Consider the following 21,581-nt stretch of genomic DNA (forward strand, 5'->3'; position numbering starts at 1 on the left):
TTCAGCCTTATAGTGCCTTATTCAGCATAATAATAAAAACAGATTCTCACACAGACCGAGACACAAACAGATTCCTCTCTCCCCCCTCTCTCTCCCCCCTCTCTCTCCCCCCTCTCCCCTTCTCTCTCCCCCCTCTCTCTCCCCCCTCTCTCTCCCCCCTCTCCCCTTCTCTCTCCCCCCTCTCCCCTTCTCTCTCCCCCCTCTCTCCTTCTCTCTCCCCCCTCTCCCCTTCTCTCTCCCCCCTCTCTCTCCCCCCTCTCTCTCCCCCTCTCCCCTTCTCTCTCCCCCCTCTCCCCTTCTCTCTCCCCCCTCTCTCTCCCCCCTCTCTCTCCCCCCTCTCCCCTTCTCTCTCCCCCCTCTCTCCTTCTCTCTCCCCCCTCTCCCCTTCGCTCTCCCCCTCTCCCCCCTCTCTCCCCCCTCTCCCCTTCTCTCTCCCCTTCTCCATTAGTCCTCATCAGCAGGTCCCTCAGTAGAGACAGTCCTGTTATAGTGACTAAACCAGACAACTCCCCCCTCTCCCCCTCTCTCTCCCCCCTCTCCCCTTCTCTCTCCCCCCTCTCTCCTTCTCTCTCCCCCCTCTCCCCTTCTCTCTCCCCCCTCTCTCTCCCCCCTCTCTCTCCCCCCTCTCTCCTTCTCTCTCCCCCCTCTCCCCTTCTCTCTCCCCCCTCTCTCTCCCCCCTCTCTCCTTCTCTCTCCCCCCTCTCTCCTTCTCTCTCCCCCCTCTCCCCTTCTCTCTCCCCCCTCTCTCTCCCCCCTCTCTCTCCCCCCTCTCCCCTTCTCTCTCCCCCCTCTCCCCTTCTCTCTCCCCCTCTCCCCCCTCTCTCCCCCCTCTCTCCTTCTCTCTCCCCCCTCTCCCCTTCTCTCTCCCCCCTCTCTCTCCCCCCTCTCTCTCCCCCCTCTCCCCTTCTCTCTCCCCCCTCTCTCCTTCTCTCTCCCCCCTCTCCCCTTCTCTCTCCCCCCTCTCTCTCCCCCCTCTCCCCTTCTCTCTCCCCTTCTCTCTCCCCTTCTCTCTCCCCCCTCTCTCTCCCCCCTCTCCCCTTCTCTCTCCCCCCTCTCCCCTTCTCTCTCCCCCTCTCCCCCCTCTCTCCCCTCTCTCCCCCCTCTCCCCTTCTCTCTCCCCCCTCTCCCCTTCTCTCTCCCCCCTCTCCCCTTCTCTCTCCCCCTCTCCCCCCTCTCTCCCCCCTCTCCCCTTCTCTCTCCCCTTCTCCATTAGTCCTCATCAGTAGGTCCCTCAGTAGAGACAGTAATGTTATAGTGACTAAACCAGACAACTCCCCCCACACAGTATTATCTCTGTAGTTAAATCAAGGCTACATTAAAACATGTATTAAAATCTGTGCAGACGCAGCAGAGATAAGAGTCTGACATCAGCAGGTGTGACATGGATCTCCTATCTCTCTCTGGCTCTGCTGCGGACTGGCTGTGTGTGTGTTGGGGTGTTGTCTAGGAATGTTTGACCCTTCACCTTTACCCTCTGAACCAGTTTATGAGTCAATGGCTACGCACCCAGATAACACATGTCTGATTCTCTTTCTGTGGCTCCCACCGACCCACCGACAGACGACCGACCGACCCACCGCCCACCGACCCACCGACCGACCCACCCACCGACCACCGACCCACCGACCACCGACCCACCTACCGACCACCGACCCACCGACCCACCGACCACCGACCCACCGACCACCCACCGACCACCGACCCACCGACCCACCGACCCACCCACCGCCCACCCACCGACCCACCGACCCACCCACCGACCCATTTGCATACTGACTTCAGTATGCAAATGCTCAACTTCGATGGCCACTGGCACGCTTCATGGATTCATCCCGGTTTTAATTGTACTGGGCAGATGGCAGACCACATGTATGGCATCGTGTGAGCAAGCAAATTGCTGATGTCAACGTTGTGAAGAGAGTGCCCCCATGGTGGCGGTGGGGTTATGGTATGGGCAGGCATAAGCTACAGACAACAAACATAATTGCATTTTATCGATGGCAACTTGAATGCACCGAGACATCGTGACGAGATCCTGAGCCTCATTGTCGTGCCATTCATCCGTCGCCATCACCTCATGTTTCAGCATGATAATGCAAGGCCCCATGTCACAAGGATCTGTACAACAATTCCTGGAAACTGAAAATGTCCCAATTCGTCCATGGCCTGCACACTCACCAGACATGTCACCCGTTGAGCATGTTTGGGATGCTCTGGATCGACATATATACGACAGAGTGTTCCAGTTCCCGCCGATATCCAGCAACTTCGCACAGCCATTGGAGACGAGTGGGACAACATTCTACAGGCCACCAATCAACAGCCTGATCCACTCTATGAGAAGGTGTGTCGTTCTGCACGAGGCAAATGGTGGTCAGACGCCCCTACTTTAAAAAAAAAAGGTATCTGTGACCAACAGATGCATATCTGTATTCCCAGCCATGTGAAATCCATAGGTCAGGTCCTAATGCATTTATTTCAATTGACTGATTTATTTTCATAAACTGTAAGTTGCGTGTTCCATTTTTATAATTTTGTTCCGTGTAATTTGAACAAATGTCACCATGGTAACGAACGTATTTCAGTTAAACTGTAGTGACTTTCTCAAGAGAAGACCGGTGCAACGTTAATGTTTTTTTAAATCCAATTTACAACGTTAATCCCGATCGTACAAACCCGAGCCTAGACATCCAAAACAACTAACTTATTGAATTCAGACATTTTCAGGTCATTTTAATGAGAAAGTCATGTCTTTCACAGCTCATGTTACCAAGCTGGGAGGTAAAGTTATTAAAGTATTGAATGAGTATTGAGTATTGAGCTGGCTACTGTTTCCATTATTAGTATTGAGTATTGGGTGTTGAGTATTGAGCTGGCTACTGTTTCCATTATTAGTATTGAGTATTGGGTGTTGAGTATTGAGCTGTGTATATGGGATGAAATCAAGGCATTAGAATGTACCAGAGCCCCCATCAGCCCAGAACTCCCTGGCTGGCTACTGTTTCTATTAGGCTGGCTACTGTTTCTGTTAGCCTGGCTACTGTTTCTATTAGGCTGGCTACTGTTTCTATTAGGCTGGCTACTGTTTCTGTTAGCCTGGCTACTGTTTCTATTAGGCTGGCTACTGTTTCTATTAGGCTGGCTACTGTTTCTATTAGGCTGGCTACTGTTTCTGTTAGCCTGGCTACTGTTTCTATTAGGCTGGCTACTGTTTCTATTAGGCTGGCTACTGTTTCTGTTAGCCTGGCTACTGTTTCTATTAGGCTGGCTACTGTTTCTATTAGGCTGGCTACTGTTTCTATTAGCCTGGCTACTGTTTCTGTTAGCCTGGCTACTGTTTCTGTTAGCCTGGCTACTGTTTCTATTAGGCTGGCTACTGTTTCTATTAGCCTGGCTACTATTTCTGTTAGCCTGGCTACTGTTTCTGTTAGCCTGGCTACTGTTTCTATTAGGCTGGCTACTGTTTCTATTAGGCTGGCTACTGTTTCTATTAGGCTGGCTACTGTTTCTATTAGGCTGGCTACTGTTTCTGTTAGCCTGGCTACTGTTTCTATTAGGCTGGCTACTGTTTCTATTAGGCTGGCTACTGTTTCTATTAGGCTGGCTACTGTTTCTATTAGGCTGGCTACTGTTTCTATTAGGCTGGCTACTGTTTCTATTAGGCTGGCTACTGTTTCTATTAGGCTGGCTACTGTTTCTATTAGGCTGGCTACTGTTTCTATTAGGCTGGCTACTGTTTCTGTTAGCCTGGCTACTGTTTCTATTAGGCTGGCTACTGTTTCTATTAGGCTGGCTACTGTTTCTATTAGGCTGGCTACTGTTTCTATTAGGCTGGCTACTGTTTCTATTAGGCTGGCTACTGTTTCTGTTAGCCTGGCTACTGTTTCTGTTAGCCTGGCTACTGTTTCTGTTAGCCTGGCTACTGTTTCTATTAGGCTGGCTACTGTTTCTGTTAGCCTGGCTACTGTTTCTATTAGGCTGGCTACTGTTTCTGTTAGCCTGGCTACTGTTTCTATTTGGCTGGCTACTGTTTCTATTAGGCTGGCTACTGTTTCTGTTAGCCTGGCTACTGTTTCTGTTAGCCTGGCTACTGTTTCTGTTAGCCTGGCTACTGTTTCTGTGTCTGTCTAGACTCAAGAGAAACACTCTTTAATCCGTGACCAACATACAGGAATATCGCCATCTACTGTCAGTGAATGTGTCATTACAGAGACAGGGGGGGAGTTAGCGAGAGAGAAAGGAGAGAGGAGATGTGTCATTACAGAGACAGGGAGAGAGAGTTAGCGAGAGAGAAAGGAGAGAGGAGATGTGTCATTACAGAGACAGGGGGGGAGTTAGCGAGAGAGAAAGGAGAGAGGAGATGTGTCATTACAGAGACAGGGGGGGAGTTAGCGAGAGAGAAAGGAGAGAGGAGATGTGTCATTACAGAGACAGGGAGAGAGAGTTAGCGAGAGAGAAAGGAGAGAGGAGATGTGTCATTACAGAGACAGGGAGAGAGAGTTAGCGAGAGAGAAAGGAGAGAGGAGATGTGTCATTACAGAGACAGGGGGGGAGTTAGCGAGAGAGAAAGGAGAGAGGAGATGTGTCATTACAGAGACAGGGGGGAGAGAGAGTTAGCGAGAGAGAAAAGAGAGAGGAGATGTGTCATTACAGAGACAGGGGGGGAGTTAGCGAGAGAGAAAGGGAGAGAGGAGATGTGTCATTACAGAGACAGGGGGGAGAGAGAGTTAGCGAGAGAGAAAGGGAGAGAGGAGATGTGTCATTACAGAGACAGGGAGAGAGAGAGCGAGAGAAAGGAGAGAGGAGATGTGTCAAATTCAATAACAGACCACACCAGTCGTTCTGAGTCAGTTAAAGTTGTTTTAATTCTGTTTTTAAAACATGGATTCCAGGCTCAATAATGTCACCACCACAGTTGAGAACAGACAGTATTATCATCTTAGTAAACCGTTGTTGTAGCCAGGTACATAAAAACAACCATCAAAAAAATTTAACAAGTCTACAGTACGGTTTTATAAAAAATAAAAATGCAATTCAAGACAGTCATTCAGCATTATTATAAAGAAAAACAGAAAACAAATGGTGCTCTTACCATAATAATAATTATTATTATTACCCTACAAAAAGAGCTAGCTATAGTTTGTTTTTTTATGATTCATTTTTTTTTTTTAGAAGACAGACAAATTAAAACGTGTGATATGAAGAGTTGTTAGATTGTTACAAGTTTAAGAAAAGGCCATTGGTATCTTTAGTTTCCAACAGTATATATATATATATTTATTTTTTTCGGTCCTCTCCCGTCGTGCAAAACGCCGTAGTATAGGTAGCGTTGTCATGGTGACGTGATAAACAGAACATTAAGAACGAGTGGAATCACGCCAGTTACGATTGTCTCGCTGGTCTTTCATTCACAGTAAATTATATACACACACACACACACACACACACTGAGCTTGTCAGAGTAGGATGAAGTTGCTTCCTAGACACTGATCTAATAATTTTTTTTGTGTGTGTTCCGCCTAATGGTTAAGATTAGGATAATGGGAGAGTAAATTGATCCTAGATCTGTGGTTAAAGGCAACTTCTACCCGAAGCGAGTTAATCAAGATCGTTTGAACGATCATTCCTATGGACTCTTTCTCCCATTAACTGGAAATCCCTCTAGTTAATACACTACATTTCCCATGATGCAAATGCGAACCAGTGTCAAATTTACAGGAGTGAGGGTGTTATGGGTACTGTAGTTCTATGGTGTGTGTGAGACAGTTCACAGGACTATGGCTAGATATAAAGAATACTGTCTGTGTCTACAATGTGCGGGTCTGCAATGAACGTTAGTGTGTGTTTCTTAGATGAAGATTGGATAATAATAACGACCCTTAATTTGCTGGCAACACAGACCACTGTACTGTACTGTACAGACAGACAGCACACACAGACCACTGTACTGTACGTACAGACAGACAGCACACACAGACCACTGTACTGTACGTACAGACAGACAGCACACACGGGAGAGAAGAGAGCAATACCAAGACTACACTGGACGAGCCATCACACACAAGAGTGATGAGAGAGATTACAGCTAGACTATTATCATCATACACTTCACGGCACATAGAAGAGAGAGAGAACGACTGGCAGACCCATAGAGTTAGATAGAGTGCCTAGTAAAGTAAGAGTGAACTTTAAAGTCCTCTATTTTACTCTATGGTCGGCCCCTAGAGATAAACTACTGGCAGCCTCATAGAGCTAGATAGAGTACCTAGTAAAGTAAGAGTGAACTTTAAAGTCCTCTATCTTACTCTATGGCCGGCCCCTAGAGATAAACTACTGGCAGCCCCATAGAGTTAGATAGAGTACCTAGTAAGGTAAGAGGGTCTTTAGAGAGTCCTCTGTCTAACTATGGTTGGCCCCTAGAGATAAACTACTGGCAGCCCCATAGAGTTAGATACTTTACTAGGTACTCTATCTTACTCTATGGTTGGCCCCTAACCTAGGTTAAGGAGAGGTTTCCTTTCACTTCACCGTGAAACGGAACAAGTCGCGAGATCAGGCATGTTCCACGAGGCTCTAAGCGTTCCCACAACGCACACACGTTACGTCAACGTGTGGGTGTTCTTCTTTTCCGTCTCCCATAGTTACCGCGAAGATCGTTTGTGCTTCTGAGAAGAAGAAGAAGAAGAAGAAGAAGAAAAAACTTCCTGTTTTGAGAAAGGTTGTGACCTCTAACCTCATCGTGACCTTTAGTCAGGTCGTTAAAGAAGATCCCTGTTTGATGAAATAATAAAAAATGAAGTAAACGTTTATTTATGTAAAGAGAAAGTTGGTCACAGCACCCCAATTCTTCATTATCAAGTTACATTTTTTTAAACTAAATTAAAAACACATTTTATTTTAAACTAAATTAAAAACATTTTATTTTAAGAGTCTTTCTCTGTCTTTCACCGTATGATCCAACATTATCCAGGATTTATTTTCCTTTTTGAGAATTAAGGAACTAAAAAAAGGGATGACGGGATAAAGAGAGTTCAGCATCCCTCATTATTCAGTTATTTTGGCACAGGTGAGCTCTCCCATGTCCTTCAGTTTAGGAGAGTTCACATCCCTCATTATACAGAGTTGTTAACCCACAGGTGAGCTCTCCCATGTCCTTCAGTTTAGGAGAGTTCACATCCCTCATTATACAGAGTTGTTAACCCACAGGTGAGCTCTCCCATGTCCTTCAGTTTAGGAGAGGTCACATCCCTCATTATACAGAGTTGTTAACCCACAGGTGAGCTCTCCCATGTCCTTCAGTTTAGGAGAGTTCAGCATCCCTCATTATACAGAGTTATGAGCCCACAGGTAAGCTCTCCCATGTCCTTCAGTTTAGGAGAGTTCACATCCCTCATTTACAGAGTTGTTAACCCACTGGTGAGCTCTCCCATGTCCTTCAGTTTAGGAGAGTTCATACCCCTCATTATACAGAGTTGTTAACTCACAGGTGAGCTCTCCCATGTCTTTCAGTTTAGGAGAGTTCACATCCCTCATTATACAGAGTTGTTAACCCACAGGTGAGCTCTCCCATGTCCTTCAGTTTAGGAGAGTTCAGCATCCCTCATTATACAGAGTTATGAGCCCACAGGTAAGCTCTCCCATGTCCTTCAGTTTAGGAGAGTTCACATCCCTCATTATACAGAGTTGTTAACCCACAGGTGAGCTCTCCCATGTCCTTCAGTTTAGGAGAGTTCATACCCCTCATTATACAGAGTTGTTAACTCACAGGTGAGCTCTCCCATGTCTTTCAGTTTAGGAGAGTTCACATCCCTCATTATACAGAGTTGTTAACCCACAGATGAGCTCTCCCATGTCCTTCAGTTTAGGAGAGTTCACATCCCTCATTATACAGAGTTGTTAACCCACAGGTGAGCTCTCCCATGTCCTTCAGTTTAGGAGAGTTCACATCCCTCATTATACAGTTGTTAACCCACAGGTGAGCTCTCCCATGTCCTTCAGTTTAGGAGAGTTCACATCCCTCATTATACAGAGTTATTAACCCACAGGTGAGCTCTCCCATGTCCTTCAGTTTAGGAGAGTTCACATCCCTCATTATTCAGTTATTTTGGCACAGGTGAGCTCTCCCATGTCCTTTAGTTTAGGAGAGTTCACATCCCTCATTATACAGAGTTGTTAACCCACAGGTGAGCTCTCCCATGTCCTTCAGTTTAGGAGAGTTCAGCATCCCTCATTATACAGAGTTATGAGCCCACAGGTGAGCTCTCCCATGTCCTTCAGTTTAGGAGAGTTCACATCCCTCATTATACAGAGTTGTTAACCCACAGGTGAGCTCTCCCATGTCCTTCAGTTTAGGAGAGTTCACATCCCTCATTTACAGAGTTGTTAACCCACAGGTGAGCTCTCCCATGTCTTTCAGTTTAGGAGAGTTCATACCCCTCATTATACAGAGTTGTTACCTCACAGGTGAGCTCTCCCATGTCTTTCAGTTTAGGAGAGTTCACATCCCTCATTATACAGAGTTGTTAACCCACAGGTGAGCTCTCCCATGTCCTTCAGTTTAGGAGAGTTCAGCATCCCTCATTATACAGAGTTATGAGCCCACAGGTGAGCTCTCCCATGTCCTTCAGTTTAGGAGAGTTCACATCCCTCATTATACAGAGTTGTTAACCCACAGGTGAGCTCTCCCATGTCCTTCAGTTTAGGAGAGTTCATACCCCTCATTATACAGAGTTGTTAACTCACAGGTGAGCTCTCCCATGTCTTTCAGTTTAGGAGAGTTCACATCCCTCATTATACAGAGTTGTTAACCCACAGATGAGCTCTCCCATGTCCTTCAGTTTAGGAGAGTTCACATCCCTCATTATACAGAGTTGTTAACCCACAGGTGAGCTCTCCCATGTCCTTCAGTTTAGGAGAGTTCACATCCCTCATTATACAGTTGTTAACCCACAGGTGAGCTCTCACATGTCCTTCAGTTTAGGAGAGTTCACATCCCTCATTATACAGAGTTATTAACCCACAGGTGAGCTCTCCCATGTCCTTCAGTTTAGGAGAGTTCACATCCCTCATTATTCAGTTATTTTGGCACAGGTGAGCTCTCCCATGTCCTTTAGTTTAGGAGAGTTCACATCCCTCATTATACAGAGTTGTTAACCCACAGGTGAGCTCTCCCATGTCCTTCAGTTTAGGAGAGTTCAGCATCCCTCATTATACAGAGTTATGAGCCCACAGGTGAGCTCTCCCATGTCCTTCAGTTTAGGAGAGTTCACATCCCTCATTATACAGAGTTGTTAACCCACAGGTGAGCTCTCCCATGTCCTTCAGTTTAGGAGAGTTCACATCCCTCATTTACAGAGTTGTTAACCCACAGGTGAGCTCTCCCATGTCTTTCAGTTTAGGAGAGTTCACATCCCTCATTATACAGAGTTGTTAACCCAGAGGTGAGCTCCCCCATGTCCTTCAGTTTAGGAGAGTTCAGCATCCCTCATTATACAGAGTTGTTAACCCACAGGTGAGCTCTCCCATGTCCTTCAGTTTAGGAGAGTTCACATCCCTCATTATACAGAGTTGTTAACCCACAGGTGAGCTCTCCCATGTCCTTCAGTTTAGGAGAGTTCACATCCCTCATTATACAGAGTTGTTAACCCACAGGTGAGCTCTCCCATATCCTTCAGTTTAGGAGAGTTCACATCCCTCATTATACAGAGTTGTTAACCCACAGGTGAGCTCTCCCATGTCCTTCAGTTTAGGAGAGTTCACATCCCTCATTATACAGAGTTATGAGCCTACAGGTGAGCTCTCACATGTCTTTCAGTTAAGGAGATGTCACACCCCTAATTATACAGAGTTATGAGCCCACAGGTGAGCTCTCCCATATCCTTTCGTCTTTTCATTGAGTCCCAGAGTTAGTTTGGGAACGCAAACTCTTCCTCTGGGAATCTGGAATCGGAATCTGATTTCAGAATGTTTGGAATTCCACCATGTTCCGTTTGGTCCTGGACTCATATTTACATGTGCGTTAGACGCACGCAAACACACACAGAACACATGAACACACTCAAGAGAGAGCTCACGATTTCAAGTTGTAGTCATACATGTAGTTAGTTAACGTGGCTCTTAACACAGGCTAAATGCTAACACGTCACCGCTGTACAGTGGTGGCTAAATCTATCTACAGAGAGTGGTTACTCCACAACATGGCTTTCTGATTCAGCTTCAGGCCACATGGTCTGTCTGCACAACAGCCCTTTTGCAGTGAAGTTTAAAACACCAGATGTTACAGGAATGTTGGAGCGTTTTGCAGAGTGCAGGGGACCGTTTTGCAGAGTGCAAGGGGCCGTTTTGCAGAGTGCAAGGGGCCGTTTTGCAGAGTGCAGGGGGCCGTTTTGCAGAGTGCAGGGGGCCGTTTTGCAGAGTGCAAGGGGCCGTTTTGCATAGTGCAAGGGGCCGTTTTGCAGAGTGCAGGGGCCGTTTTGCAGAGTGCAGGGGCCGTTTTGCAGTCAGATTCTGTGTCCTAGTGGCTTGGTAGATTAGATGGCAGGAGGGTTGTTTACAGAGGCAGGTAGAGTAGAGAGAGGTACACACACGTGTACAGGCCTCTCTCTGTGTGTGTGTGTGTGTGTGTGTGTGCGTGTGTGTGTGTGTGTGTGTGTCGCCTAGAATGAGATACAGCCTCAGTCCTTGGAAACACACACTCTAAATACCACCATGTTTCAGTTGAGTCTTCCAGAATGTAACTCATACTATTTCACTATTTACAGTTCTATACAGGATGTTTGTGTGTGTGGCTCACACCTGCAGTGACCACCAGAGGGCAGTATACTTAATAAACAGGCTCATACCGGCAGTGACCACCAGGGGGCAGTATACTTAATAAACAGGCTCATACCGGCAGTGACCACCAGAGGGCAGTATACTTAATAAACAGGCGCATACCGGAAGTCCCCACCAGAGGGCAGTATACTTAATAAACAGGCTCATACCGGCAGTGACCACCAGAGGGCAGTATACTTAATAAACAGGCTCATACCGGCAGTCACCACCAGAGGGCAGTATACTTAATAAACAGGCTCCTTCCGGCAGTCACCACCAGAGGGCCGTATACTTGGTAAAGAGGTGGAGGATCCAGTTTGAGATGGTGTAGAGCTGAGTGGGACTGTGGGACGGTTGTAGGGGAGATGGAACTGAGGTGGTGGTGGTGGGGGGAGGGGGGAGATCTACAAGGTTCATGGTGATCTTCTGGAGTCTGTAGGTAGGTTGGTGTTGGTTGGCTGATTGGTTGAGGTTCTGTTCTGGTGAGCTGGGCTGGGCTGGGTGGTCCGTTGGTTGGCTCTGGTTTTCAACCCACTGTGGTCTGTTCAGGTGAATCTGAGAAGTATTATTTTAGTGGTTCCTATGGGCTGAGGAGGTGGTTGTGATTCTTAGTGGTTCTGGTTCTATACGTGGACTACTGTGTCAACAGGTTCTAAGGAGTTGGTGGTTCTAGTGGGTTGTGGTTCTTTAGTGGAATGAAAAATTGGTCCTGGTTTGTTCCCGTTCTTTTGTGGTTGATGAGTTCTGTCTAGAAGATTCTGGTAGGTTATAATAGGTTCTAGTAGGTTTTGGTAGGTTCTGGGAGGTTCTAGTGGACAGATGACTGTGGTCTGGCGAGGGGATGTGGTCGGCTGGCTGGGTCCAACTGGTCATTGGGGACTGACCGTCGGTTCTGGTCCGGTCCACTGGTGGCCAGATACTTGGCCCTCATACTCGAGGTGTACTGGAGAGAAAGAGAGAGAGAGCGGTAGGGGAGAAAGACAGAGGGGGAAGAGAGAGAGGGAGGGAGGGGAAGAGAGAGAGGGAGGGAGGGGAAGAGAGAGAGAGAGAGGGAGGGGAAGAAAGAGAGAGAGAGAGAGGGAGGGGAAGAGACAGAGGGAGGGGAAGAGAAGGAGGGGGAGGGGGGAGAGAAACATAGGGGAAGAGAGAGAGAGTGGTAGGGGGAGAGAGAGAGGGAGGGAGGGGAAGAGAGAGAGGGAGGGGAAGAGAGAGAGAAACAGGGGGAGGGGAAGAGAGAGAGAGTGGTAGGGGGAGAGAGAGAGGGAGGGAGGGGAAGAGAGAGAGGGAGGGGAAGAGAGAGAGAAACAGGGGGAGGGGAAGAGAGAGAGAGTGGTAGGGGGAGAGAGAGAGAAACATAGGGGGAGGGGAAGAGAGAGAGAGTGGTAGGGGGAGAGAGAGAGAAACATAGGGGGAGGGGAAGAGAGAGAGAGTGGTAGGGGGAGAGAGAGAGAAACAGGGGGAGGGGAAGAGAGAGAGAGTGGTAGGGGAGGAGAGAGAGAGAAACATAGGGGGAGGGGAAGAGAGAGAGAGTGGTAGGTGAGGAGAGAGAGAGAAACATAGGGGGAGGGGAAGAGAGAGAGAGTGGTAGGGGAGGAGAGAGAGAGAGAAACATAGGGGGAGGGGAAGAGAGAGAGAGAGAGAGAGAGAGAGAGAGAAACAGAGGGAAGAGAGAGAGAGGTAGGGGAGGAGAGAGAGAGAAACATAGGGGGAGGGGAAGAGAGAGAGAGTGGTAGGGGAGGAGAGAGAGAGAAACATAGAGGGAAGAGAGAGAGAGGTAGGGAGAGAGAGAGAAACAGAGGGAAGAGAGAGGGGGAGAGAGAGAGAAAAAGAAAGAAAAGAAAATAACAAAAAAGAAATATTGTGTAGCCATCAACACTGCCCAAATCTGAAGGGTATGTATACTAGTGTACTTCAAAAGGGGGAGGGAGTAGGGAAGGGTATGTATACTAGTGTCCTTCAAAAGGGGGAGGGAGTAGGGAAGGGTATGTATACTAGTGTCCTTCAAAAGGGGAAGGGAGTAGGGAAGGGTATGTATACTAGTGTCCTTCAAAAGGGGAAGTGAGTAGGGAATGGTATGTATACTAGTGTCCTTCAAAAGGGGAAGGGAGTAGGGAAGGGTATGTATACTAGTGTCCTTCAAAAGGGGGAGGGAGTAGGGAAGGGTATGTATACTAGTGTCCTTCAAAAGGGGAAGGGAGTAGGGAAGGGTATGTATACTAGTGTCCTTCAAAAGGGGGAGGGAGTAGGGAAGGGTATGTATACTAGTGTACTTCAAAAGGGGGAGGGAGTAGGGAAGGGTATGTATACTAGTGTACTTCAAAACGGGGAGGGGGAGTGAGTAGGGAAGGGTATGTATACTAGTGTACTTCAAAAGGGGGAGGGAGTAGGGAAGGGTATGTATACTAGTGTCCTTCAAAAGGGGGAGGGAGTAGGGAAGGGTATGTATACTAGTGTACTTCAAAAGGGGGAGGGAGTAGGGAAGGGTATGTATACTAGTGTACTTCAAAACGGGGAGGGGGAGTGAGTAGGGAAGGGTATGTATACTAGTGTACTTCAAAAGGGGGAGGGAGTAGGGAAGGGTATGTATACTAGGGTACTTCAAAAGGGGGAGTGAGTAGGGAAGGGTATGTATACTAGTGTACTTCAAAAGGGGGAGTGAGTAGGGAAGGGTATGTATACTATTGTCCTTCAAAAGGGGGAGGGAGTAGAGAAGGGTATGTATACTAGTGTACTTCAAAAGGGGGAGGGAGTAGGGAAGGGTATGTATACTAGTGTACTTCAAAAGGGGGAGGGAGTAGGGAAGGGTATGTATACTAGTGTACTTCAAAAGGGGGAGGGAGTAGGGAAGGGTATGTATACTAGTGTACTTCAAAAGGGGGAGGGAGTAGGGAAGGGTATGTATACTAGTGTACTTCAAAAGGGGAAGTGAGTAGGGAAGGGTATGTATACTAGTGTCCTTCAAAAGGGGGAGGGAGTAGGGAAGGGTATGTATACTAGTGTACTCCAAAAGGGGAAGTGAGTAGGGAAGGGTATGTATACTAGTGTACTTCAAAAGGGGGAGGGAGTAGGGAAGGGTATGTATACTAGTGTACTTTAAAAGGGGGAGTGAGTAGGGAAGGGTATGTATACTAGTGTCCTTCAAAAGGGGGAGTGAGTAGGGACGAGTATGTAGAGATATGCTGCTTACAAGTGTCCAGAGACAGAGAGAGACAGAGAGTAGAGGACAGGGTGAGGAGGTTGGTAGAGTGGAACACTATGGGAAACAAGCAACACACACACACTTCACTAGTCATTTGGACAGCCTGAGGTAGTGGATTAAAAACAACAATTATCACTACAGAGATTGATTAGGATTAGGATTATAGTCCTGCAGGGTTTTTGACAGGCGTTAGCACTCAACTCTAGATGATTATTATTAGACAGGAAATAGTATCAAATATTGAATTGATAAATTGTATTAGTGCTCTAATTCTGATGTAGAAGGTTAGGTAGGTTAGCCTGATATTAGTCAGTGGTCTTAGTGAGGGAGTACTGTAGCGCTGGGTTTCCCAGTTTCCCCATCTCTAATGTGGAAACTAGTGCTTGGTGAGCCATGAGGCACAAAATGGCCGCCGTGCATCACCAAACCGAGGTGGTGTCTACTGCTAGACGGTGGTGGTGGATGACATGACGTCATAGAGTTGGATAGAGGGCACATATTTGCTTCTAAACCAGCCTTTGTGTGACCTCTATCCACCTCTATGGGTGGTTTTCAGCAGTTGGCCCTGTGAATCAGGAATGTAATTCATTCCTCCGATTCTGTTTGTCGAAATGCTTCTGAAACGGAAGCAAACGGAACGAAACTGGGAGGGGACCTACCTGAATTTGTCCCGATAGAAACTCACATTTTTTTTGCTGCTTTGCTTCCGTTCGGTTCATAAAATGGTAAACGTTTTTCCATAATGAACACACCCCAGCTGAAGAACTAGTAGTGATGTTTAGTGATGACAGGGGAACAGATACATAGGTCACATGCATCTAGAGGACGTGTACACACAGACACATTATGGGGACAGGACTAAAGGAGCGTTGGCTGTTGTTTACTAGGGGGGGGGGACACACGAATTAAGGACGGACATGGACAGGAAGTCACTCCGGGTGACTTCAAGGTAAAACGCCTTCGGAAACAACCAGCTTTAACCAATGGCTGTACTGGAAAGACCGTATCGCCCGTCCACAGACTCAAGAGATACAACGTTAAAAAGAAGAAGAAGGGAAAACCCAGCGTCAGACACCAAGAGTCTCAAAAGAAAGAGCACATGGCAACACCCATTTGTTTTCCTATAAAGAGGTATGAAGACATAAGAGAGAGCTCTTCAAGGGTTAACTGGGCCAAACCCAGCCTCTGTACTTCCTTATTGAGACCTGAGGATGCAGCGATGAAGTCTGGTTCAGGGAGAGTCTCGTACCACCAAATGGTTAGCACCACTGGCCCAGTCTTCTACTACCAAATGGTTGGCACCACTGGCCCAGTCTTCTACCACCAAATGGTTAGCACCACTGGCCCAGTCTTGTACCACCAAATGGTTAGCACCACTGGCCCAGTCTTGTACTACCAAATGGTTAGCACCACTGGCCCAGTCTTGTACTACCAAATGGTTAGCACCACTGGCCCAGTCTTGTACCACCAAATGGTTAGCACCACTGGCCCAGTCTTGTACCACCAAATGGTTAGCACCACTGGCCCAGTCTTGTACCACCAAATGGTTAGCACCACTGGCCCAGTCTTGTACCACCAAATGGTTAGCACCACTGGCCCAGTCTTGTACCACCAAATGGTTGGCACCACTGGCCCAGTCTTCTACTACCAAATGGTTAGCACCACTGGCCCAGTCTTCTACCACCAAATGGTTAGCACCACTGGCCCAGTCTTGTACCACCAAATGGTTAGCACCACTGGCCCAGTCTTCTACTACCAAATGGTTAGCACCACTGGCCCAGTCTTCTACTACCAAATGGTTAGCACCACTGGCCCAGTCTCGTACCACCAAATGGTTAGCATCACTGGCCCAGTCTTGTACTACCAAATGGTTAGCACCACTGGCCCAGTCTCGTACCACCAAATGGTTAGCACCACTGGCCCAGTCGTCTACTACCAAATGGCACCCTATTCCCTATATAGTGCACTACTTTAGACTAGAGCCCTATGGCACCCTATTCCCTATTATAGTGCACTGCTTTTGACTAGGGCCCATAGGGAATAGGGTTCCATTTGACATGCGAAATAGACTAACCAGAGTTTACATCAGAATTAGAGACTGACAAAATGTCTTTTTTTTCCATCTGTGATCTGTCAGACTAAACACCTGTTTTGAATTACAATCTATTCCATTTAAAAAGCCAGGCTGCCAAAATGACCTTTGCGATGGTTTATCCACACTCAAAAGTAAAACACCTTCAGGGTTCGGAGGGGGCATAACTGTAGTAGAGTGTGTACTAGAAAGTGTGCACTTACAAAAGGGTGGAGGGGATAGTGTGTACTAGAAAGTGTGCACTTACAGAGGGTGGAGGGGATTCCCTGCCAATCAGAGGCGTGTTCTCACACCTGGGGGTCTGAAAGTTTGCGTTCTGGGTCCTGCGTCACAAACGAGAGGTTACTGAGGTCACTTCCTGGTTACTGAGGTCACTTCCTGGTTATTGTTGTCACTTCCTGGTTACTGAGGTCACTTCCTGGTTATTGTTGTCACTTCCTGGTTACTGTTGTCACTTCCTGGTTACTGAGGTCACTTCCTGGTTATTGTTGTCACTTCCTGGTTACTGTTGTCACTTCCTGCACTTACAGTCCTCCCTACAACAACTAGATTGCGTCCCAATGATCCCTCCTTTCTCCCGAAGTGTGCACTTGTTCACTTCCCTTCATGTATATGACTGGAATACGGAAACTCCATCTAGTATTCTAGTATCCATGCCAACATCAATCAAATGCTTTTTACAATGGTGGGGAGTGGTGAATGAGTGCACACTTCAAGAGGAAGGAGAGATCATTGGGACTTAGCCATCAGACCCTCAGTATGTGGTCGGCGTCCACAACAACAGCGCCTTGTCTGCTATATTATTGTCCTAGCGCTAGATGCTTAAAGGGTTGGGCCGGTAACCAAAAGGTTGATGTGCCCTTGAGCAAAGCACTTAACCCTAATTTGCTCCTGGGGTGCCGTACTACCATGGCCGACCGTGTAAAACAACACATTTCCCTGCACCTATCCGGTGAACGTGATAATCTTTTTAAAATTTTTATACATAATGTATTGTTTTGTATGTAGTTGTATCAGTGGTATACTTAATGGAATACATTAATGCATAACTTCAACTTACGTTGACTAGTTGAAAGGTATGTAGGCCTGTTACTTGACTAGTTGAAAGGTATGTAGGCCTGTTACTTGACTAGTTGAAAAGGTATGCAGGCCTGTTACTTGACTAGTTGAAAAGGTATGTAGGCCTGTTACTTGACTAGTTGAAAAGGTATGTAGGCCTGTTACTTGACTAGTTGAAAAGGTATGTAGGCCTGTTACTTGACTAGTTGAAAGGTATGTAGGCCTGTTACTTGACTAGTTGAAAGGTATGCAGGCCTGTTACTTGACTAGTTGAAAAGGTATGTAGGCCTGTTACTTGACTAGTTGAAAAGGTATGTAGGCCTGTTACTTGACTAGTTGAAAAGGTATGCAGGCCTGTTACTTGACTAGTTGAAAAGGTATGCTGGCCTGTTACTTGACTAGTTGAAAAGGTATGCAGGCCTGTTGCTTGACTAGTTGAAAAGGTATGCAGGCCTGTTACTTGACTAGTTGAAAAGGTATGCTGGCCTGTTACTTGACTAGTTGAAAAGGTATGCAGGCCTGTTGCTTGACTAGTTGAAAAGGTATGCAGGCCTGTTACTTGACTAGTTGAAAAGGTATGCAGGCCTGTTACTTGACTAGTTGAAAAGGTATGCTGGCCTATTACTTGACTAGTTGAAAAGGTATGCAGGCCTGTTACTTGACTAGTTGAAAAGGTATGCAGGCCTGTTACTTGACTAGTTGAAAAGGTATGTAGGCCTGTTACTTGACTAGTTGAAAAGGTATGTAGGCCTGTTACTTGAGTAGTTAAAAGGTATGCAGGCTAACTCACACCCTTTAGCTGTAGCTTCACGGTAGGCCGATACCAGTCAATGGCAATTGCGTGGCTAATTGGTAGCAGGCAATAGCTAACTTGTATGGCAGGCAGGCAATGTGTAAAAGCTAACTCCGATATGGCTAGCAGGCTTACTCACATGTAGCCTAATGTATATCACTGAGCAGGCAGTGTAGCTTCATTTGGGTAACTGATAGCTAACTGATAGCAGGCAGTGTTTTGTTTATGCTAGCAGGCTAACTCACTCGCTAGCTACAATAATGTATGGCAGGCAATGGAGATTGCGTGGCTAGCTTGTGTAGCAGGCAGTGTGTCGATTCTGCTAGCGGTGCTAACTGACATGTGGCTAGCAGGCTAACTCACTCGCTAGCTACAATAATGTATGGCAGGCAATGGAGATCGCGTGGCTAGCTTGTGTAGCAGGCAGTGTGTTGTTTCAGCTAGCGGCTACCGGTGGGGTGCTAACTCACATGTACTCAGTGACAGGGGCATTGCTGACAGTGTGGGCCGTAGCAGGGATGCTAGCTTCGCTGCCGTAGCTGCTACCACAGCTGTAGAGGCTGGGCATGTGCACGCGGTACAGGTTATCATGAGGACCCGCCCCCCGATTGCCTTGGACAGCAGACTCGTCTTCTCCATCCTCATCATCCGTCCTTCATTGGCCAGGGCCAAGGGGAGGGGCCAGGGCCAAGGGGAGGGGCCGGGGCGAGGGGAGGGGAGGGGCCGGGCGAGGGGAAGGAGGGGTGAGGGGAGACAGACAGTGAGAGTGAGAACAGAGGAGAGAGGAGCTGACAGAGGGTCAACTCAGACTCATAGGACCCTTGAAGGAGGATAATACACCCCTCAACCCACAGATCTAGGATCAGCTTCCCCTCCCACAAACCTGAACATTTACCATTAAATGAGGAAAATTTAAAACTGACCCAAGATCAGGGACTAGGGGCCAAGTCCACACTAAACCACCTAATTCCCTTGTATTGGTATTGGTGCAACGGAGAGACGCCAGGCAAGAATAACCCCAAAACACCCCCACCACCATCAACCCCCAGGCACCACCCCACCACAAAGCACAGGTGCACACGAGGTTCACAGAACACTGTCCAGGGGTCAAAGATCAGAAGTCAAGAGTCAAGATTTGTTCCATTTCAGCCAATTGTAGAAGGAACCAGAGATATCGTGCAGTTTTCAGCATCATCCTCACCATCATCAGTAGCAGCTCTGTCTCAGCAGCAGAGGGATACAGCAAGAGGACAGGAGAGAAGCGTAGAGCTTATTTACAAAGGAATCATCGGAATCGATTCCGCTGAACGGCAGGCAATGACTGACTCCCCATAATGAGCATTCATTTCAAGCCATTTGATTCATTCCTTTTCAAGCCATTTGATTCATTCATTTCAAGCCATTTGATTCATTCCTTTTCAAGCCATTTGATTAATTCATTTCAAGCCATTTGATTTATTAATTTCAAGCCATTTGATTAATTCATTTCAAGCCATTTGATTCATTAATTTCAATCACACTTCGGGAGGAAGTGGGGTGGCAGGTAGCCTAGTGGTTAGAGAGTTGGGCCAGTAAAGCGAAAGGCTGCTGGATCGAATCCCAGAGCTGACAAGGTAAAAATATGTCATTCTGCCCCTGAACAAGGCAGTTAACCCACTGTTCCTAGACCAGTTAACCCACTGTTCCTAGGCCATCGTTGTAAATAAGAATTTGTTCTTAACTGATTTGCCTAGTTAAATAGAGGTTACATTTTTAAAAAGCCATTTGATTCATTTATTTCAAGCCATTTGATTCATTCATTTCAGGTTATTTGATTCATGCATCTGAAATCTCGAGTGCACCATAAAAATGTAAAGTCATACAAAATGTCACAAAGAAAAGTAAAATTAGGTCAAAATGGCCGCTGGTGGTGAACCATTTTCTGCTGTGACATACAATGATACAAATAAATACAAAATAAACAATCGTCAGCGAAAAATAATGAAATAATCAGATAGGACGTGTGCTTATTGGGAAGGTAGTGGAGTGCAGGTCAACTACACAGGGTATAAAACATGTTTGTAGAACTTTAGATCGGTCCGTAGATTGCACGGGCAGTGAAGAGACAAGCACTGGTTCGCCCGAGAGGCTTCAACTGTAATCTCTTCACACCACCAGGGGGCAGCAGTGCTATTTCACAATAGGTTCTAATGCTGCCACACTCGCATATAAAGCTGCCCAAAACTCATCCACACACACAGAGCACAAAAGCAGGACTGTTCCTACACGAAGCACTCTGCCAAGGCCTCTCTTCTCGATGATAGAAACACAGGAGCAGGTCGACCAGGGACACACAGAATCTCTGTCGCTACAGAGATGTCAATTGAGAAGTCCAATGTATTTAGTACAAAATATATTACGCCATGGGCCAAAACCGTCAATGACCCTTATTAATCTATTTATGATATGATCCGTGTTCCCATCAACTGTTACTGAGGATTACATCGTCCCATTCCGAGTCACAGGTTTTTACAAATCAGAACATTGGTAGGAGAAAGGAGGACGAGGAAGAGGAGAAGAAACAGAAGGAGGGATGAGGGGGGACAGAAAATAATGGTGTTGACCCAATTAGAAGATGTGAAATCAAACTGAGAGACGGGCGCATACAGACAGACAGACAGACAGACGAGAGAGTCTGATTGACAGACAGATGCACTATACTAAACATGAAGGCTGTGTACAGTAGTAGTAGTAGTAGTAGCAGCAGTAGTATTAGGAGTAGTAGTGGTAGCAGCAGTAGTATTAGTAGTAGTAGTATTAGTAGCAGTAGTATTAGTAGTAGTAGTATTAGTAGCAGTAGCAGTAGTAGTAAGATCTGATCAATGTCTTAGCAGGGAATAGGCCAGATGTGTGTGTTAAGGTGTTGTATGTGTTCAGGTGTGTGTGTTAAGGTGTTGTATGTGTTCAGGTGTGTGTTCAGGTGTGTGTTAAGGCGTTGTATGTGTTCAGGTGTGTGTTAAGGTGCTGTATGTGTTCAGGTGTGTGTTAAGGTGTTGTATGTGTTCAGGTGTGTGTTAAGGTGTTGTATGTGTTCAGGTGTGTGTTAAGGTGTTGTATGTGTTCAGGTGTGTGTTAAGGTGTTGTATGTGTTCAGGTGTGTGTGTTAAGGTGTTGTATGTGTTCAGGTGTGTGTTAAGGTGTTGTATGTGTTCAGGTGTGTGTTAAGGTGTTGTATGTGTTCAGGTGTGTGTTGAGGTGTTGTATGTGTTCAGGTGTGTGTTAAGGTGTTGTATGTGTTAAGGTGTGTGTTGAGGTGTTGTATGTGTTCAGGTGTGTGTTAAGGTGTTGTATGTGTTCAGGTGTGTGTTAAGGTGTTGTATGTGTTCAGGTGTGTGTTAAGGTGTTGTATGTGTTCAGGTGTGTGTTAAGGTGCTGTATGTGTTCAGGTGTGTGTGTTAAGGTGTTGTATGTGTTCAGGTGTGTGTTAAGGTGTTGTGTGTGTTAAGGTGTTGTATGTGTTCAGGTGTGTGTTAAGGTGTTGTATGTGTTCAGGTGTGTGTGTTAAGGTGTTGTGTGTGTTAAGGTGTTGTATGTGTTCAGGTGTGTGTTAAGGTGTTGTATGTGTTCAGGTGTGTGTTAAGGTGTTG

General features: G+C 46.7%; 1 protein-coding gene across 1 annotated transcript in view; it reads right to left on the minus strand.

The window, feature by feature from the left end:
• Positions 1 to 4,840: 4,840 nt before the first annotated feature.
• LOC110516737 (protein tweety homolog 3) overlaps positions 4,841 to 21,581 on the minus strand; it is a 68,187-nt gene continuing 51,446 nt past the window's right edge. Inside the window, exons 12-14 of the mRNA XM_036948488.1 lie at positions 18,426 to 18,608; positions 16,351 to 16,426; positions 4,841 to 11,755 (exon numbers count right to left, since the gene is read on the minus strand). Coding sequence (XP_036804383.1) covers positions 11,621 to 11,755; positions 16,351 to 16,426; positions 18,426 to 18,608 — 394 coding nt within the window. The 3' untranslated portion in view covers positions 4,841 to 11,620. The remainder of the gene's footprint in view (positions 11,756 to 16,350; positions 16,427 to 18,425; positions 18,609 to 21,581) is intronic.

This window comes from Oncorhynchus mykiss, chromosome 17 (assembly GCF_013265735.2).
Source record: "Oncorhynchus mykiss isolate Arlee chromosome 17, USDA_OmykA_1.1, whole genome shotgun sequence".
Classification (NCBI taxonomy): Eukaryota; Metazoa; Chordata; class Actinopteri; order Salmoniformes; family Salmonidae; genus Oncorhynchus; species Oncorhynchus mykiss.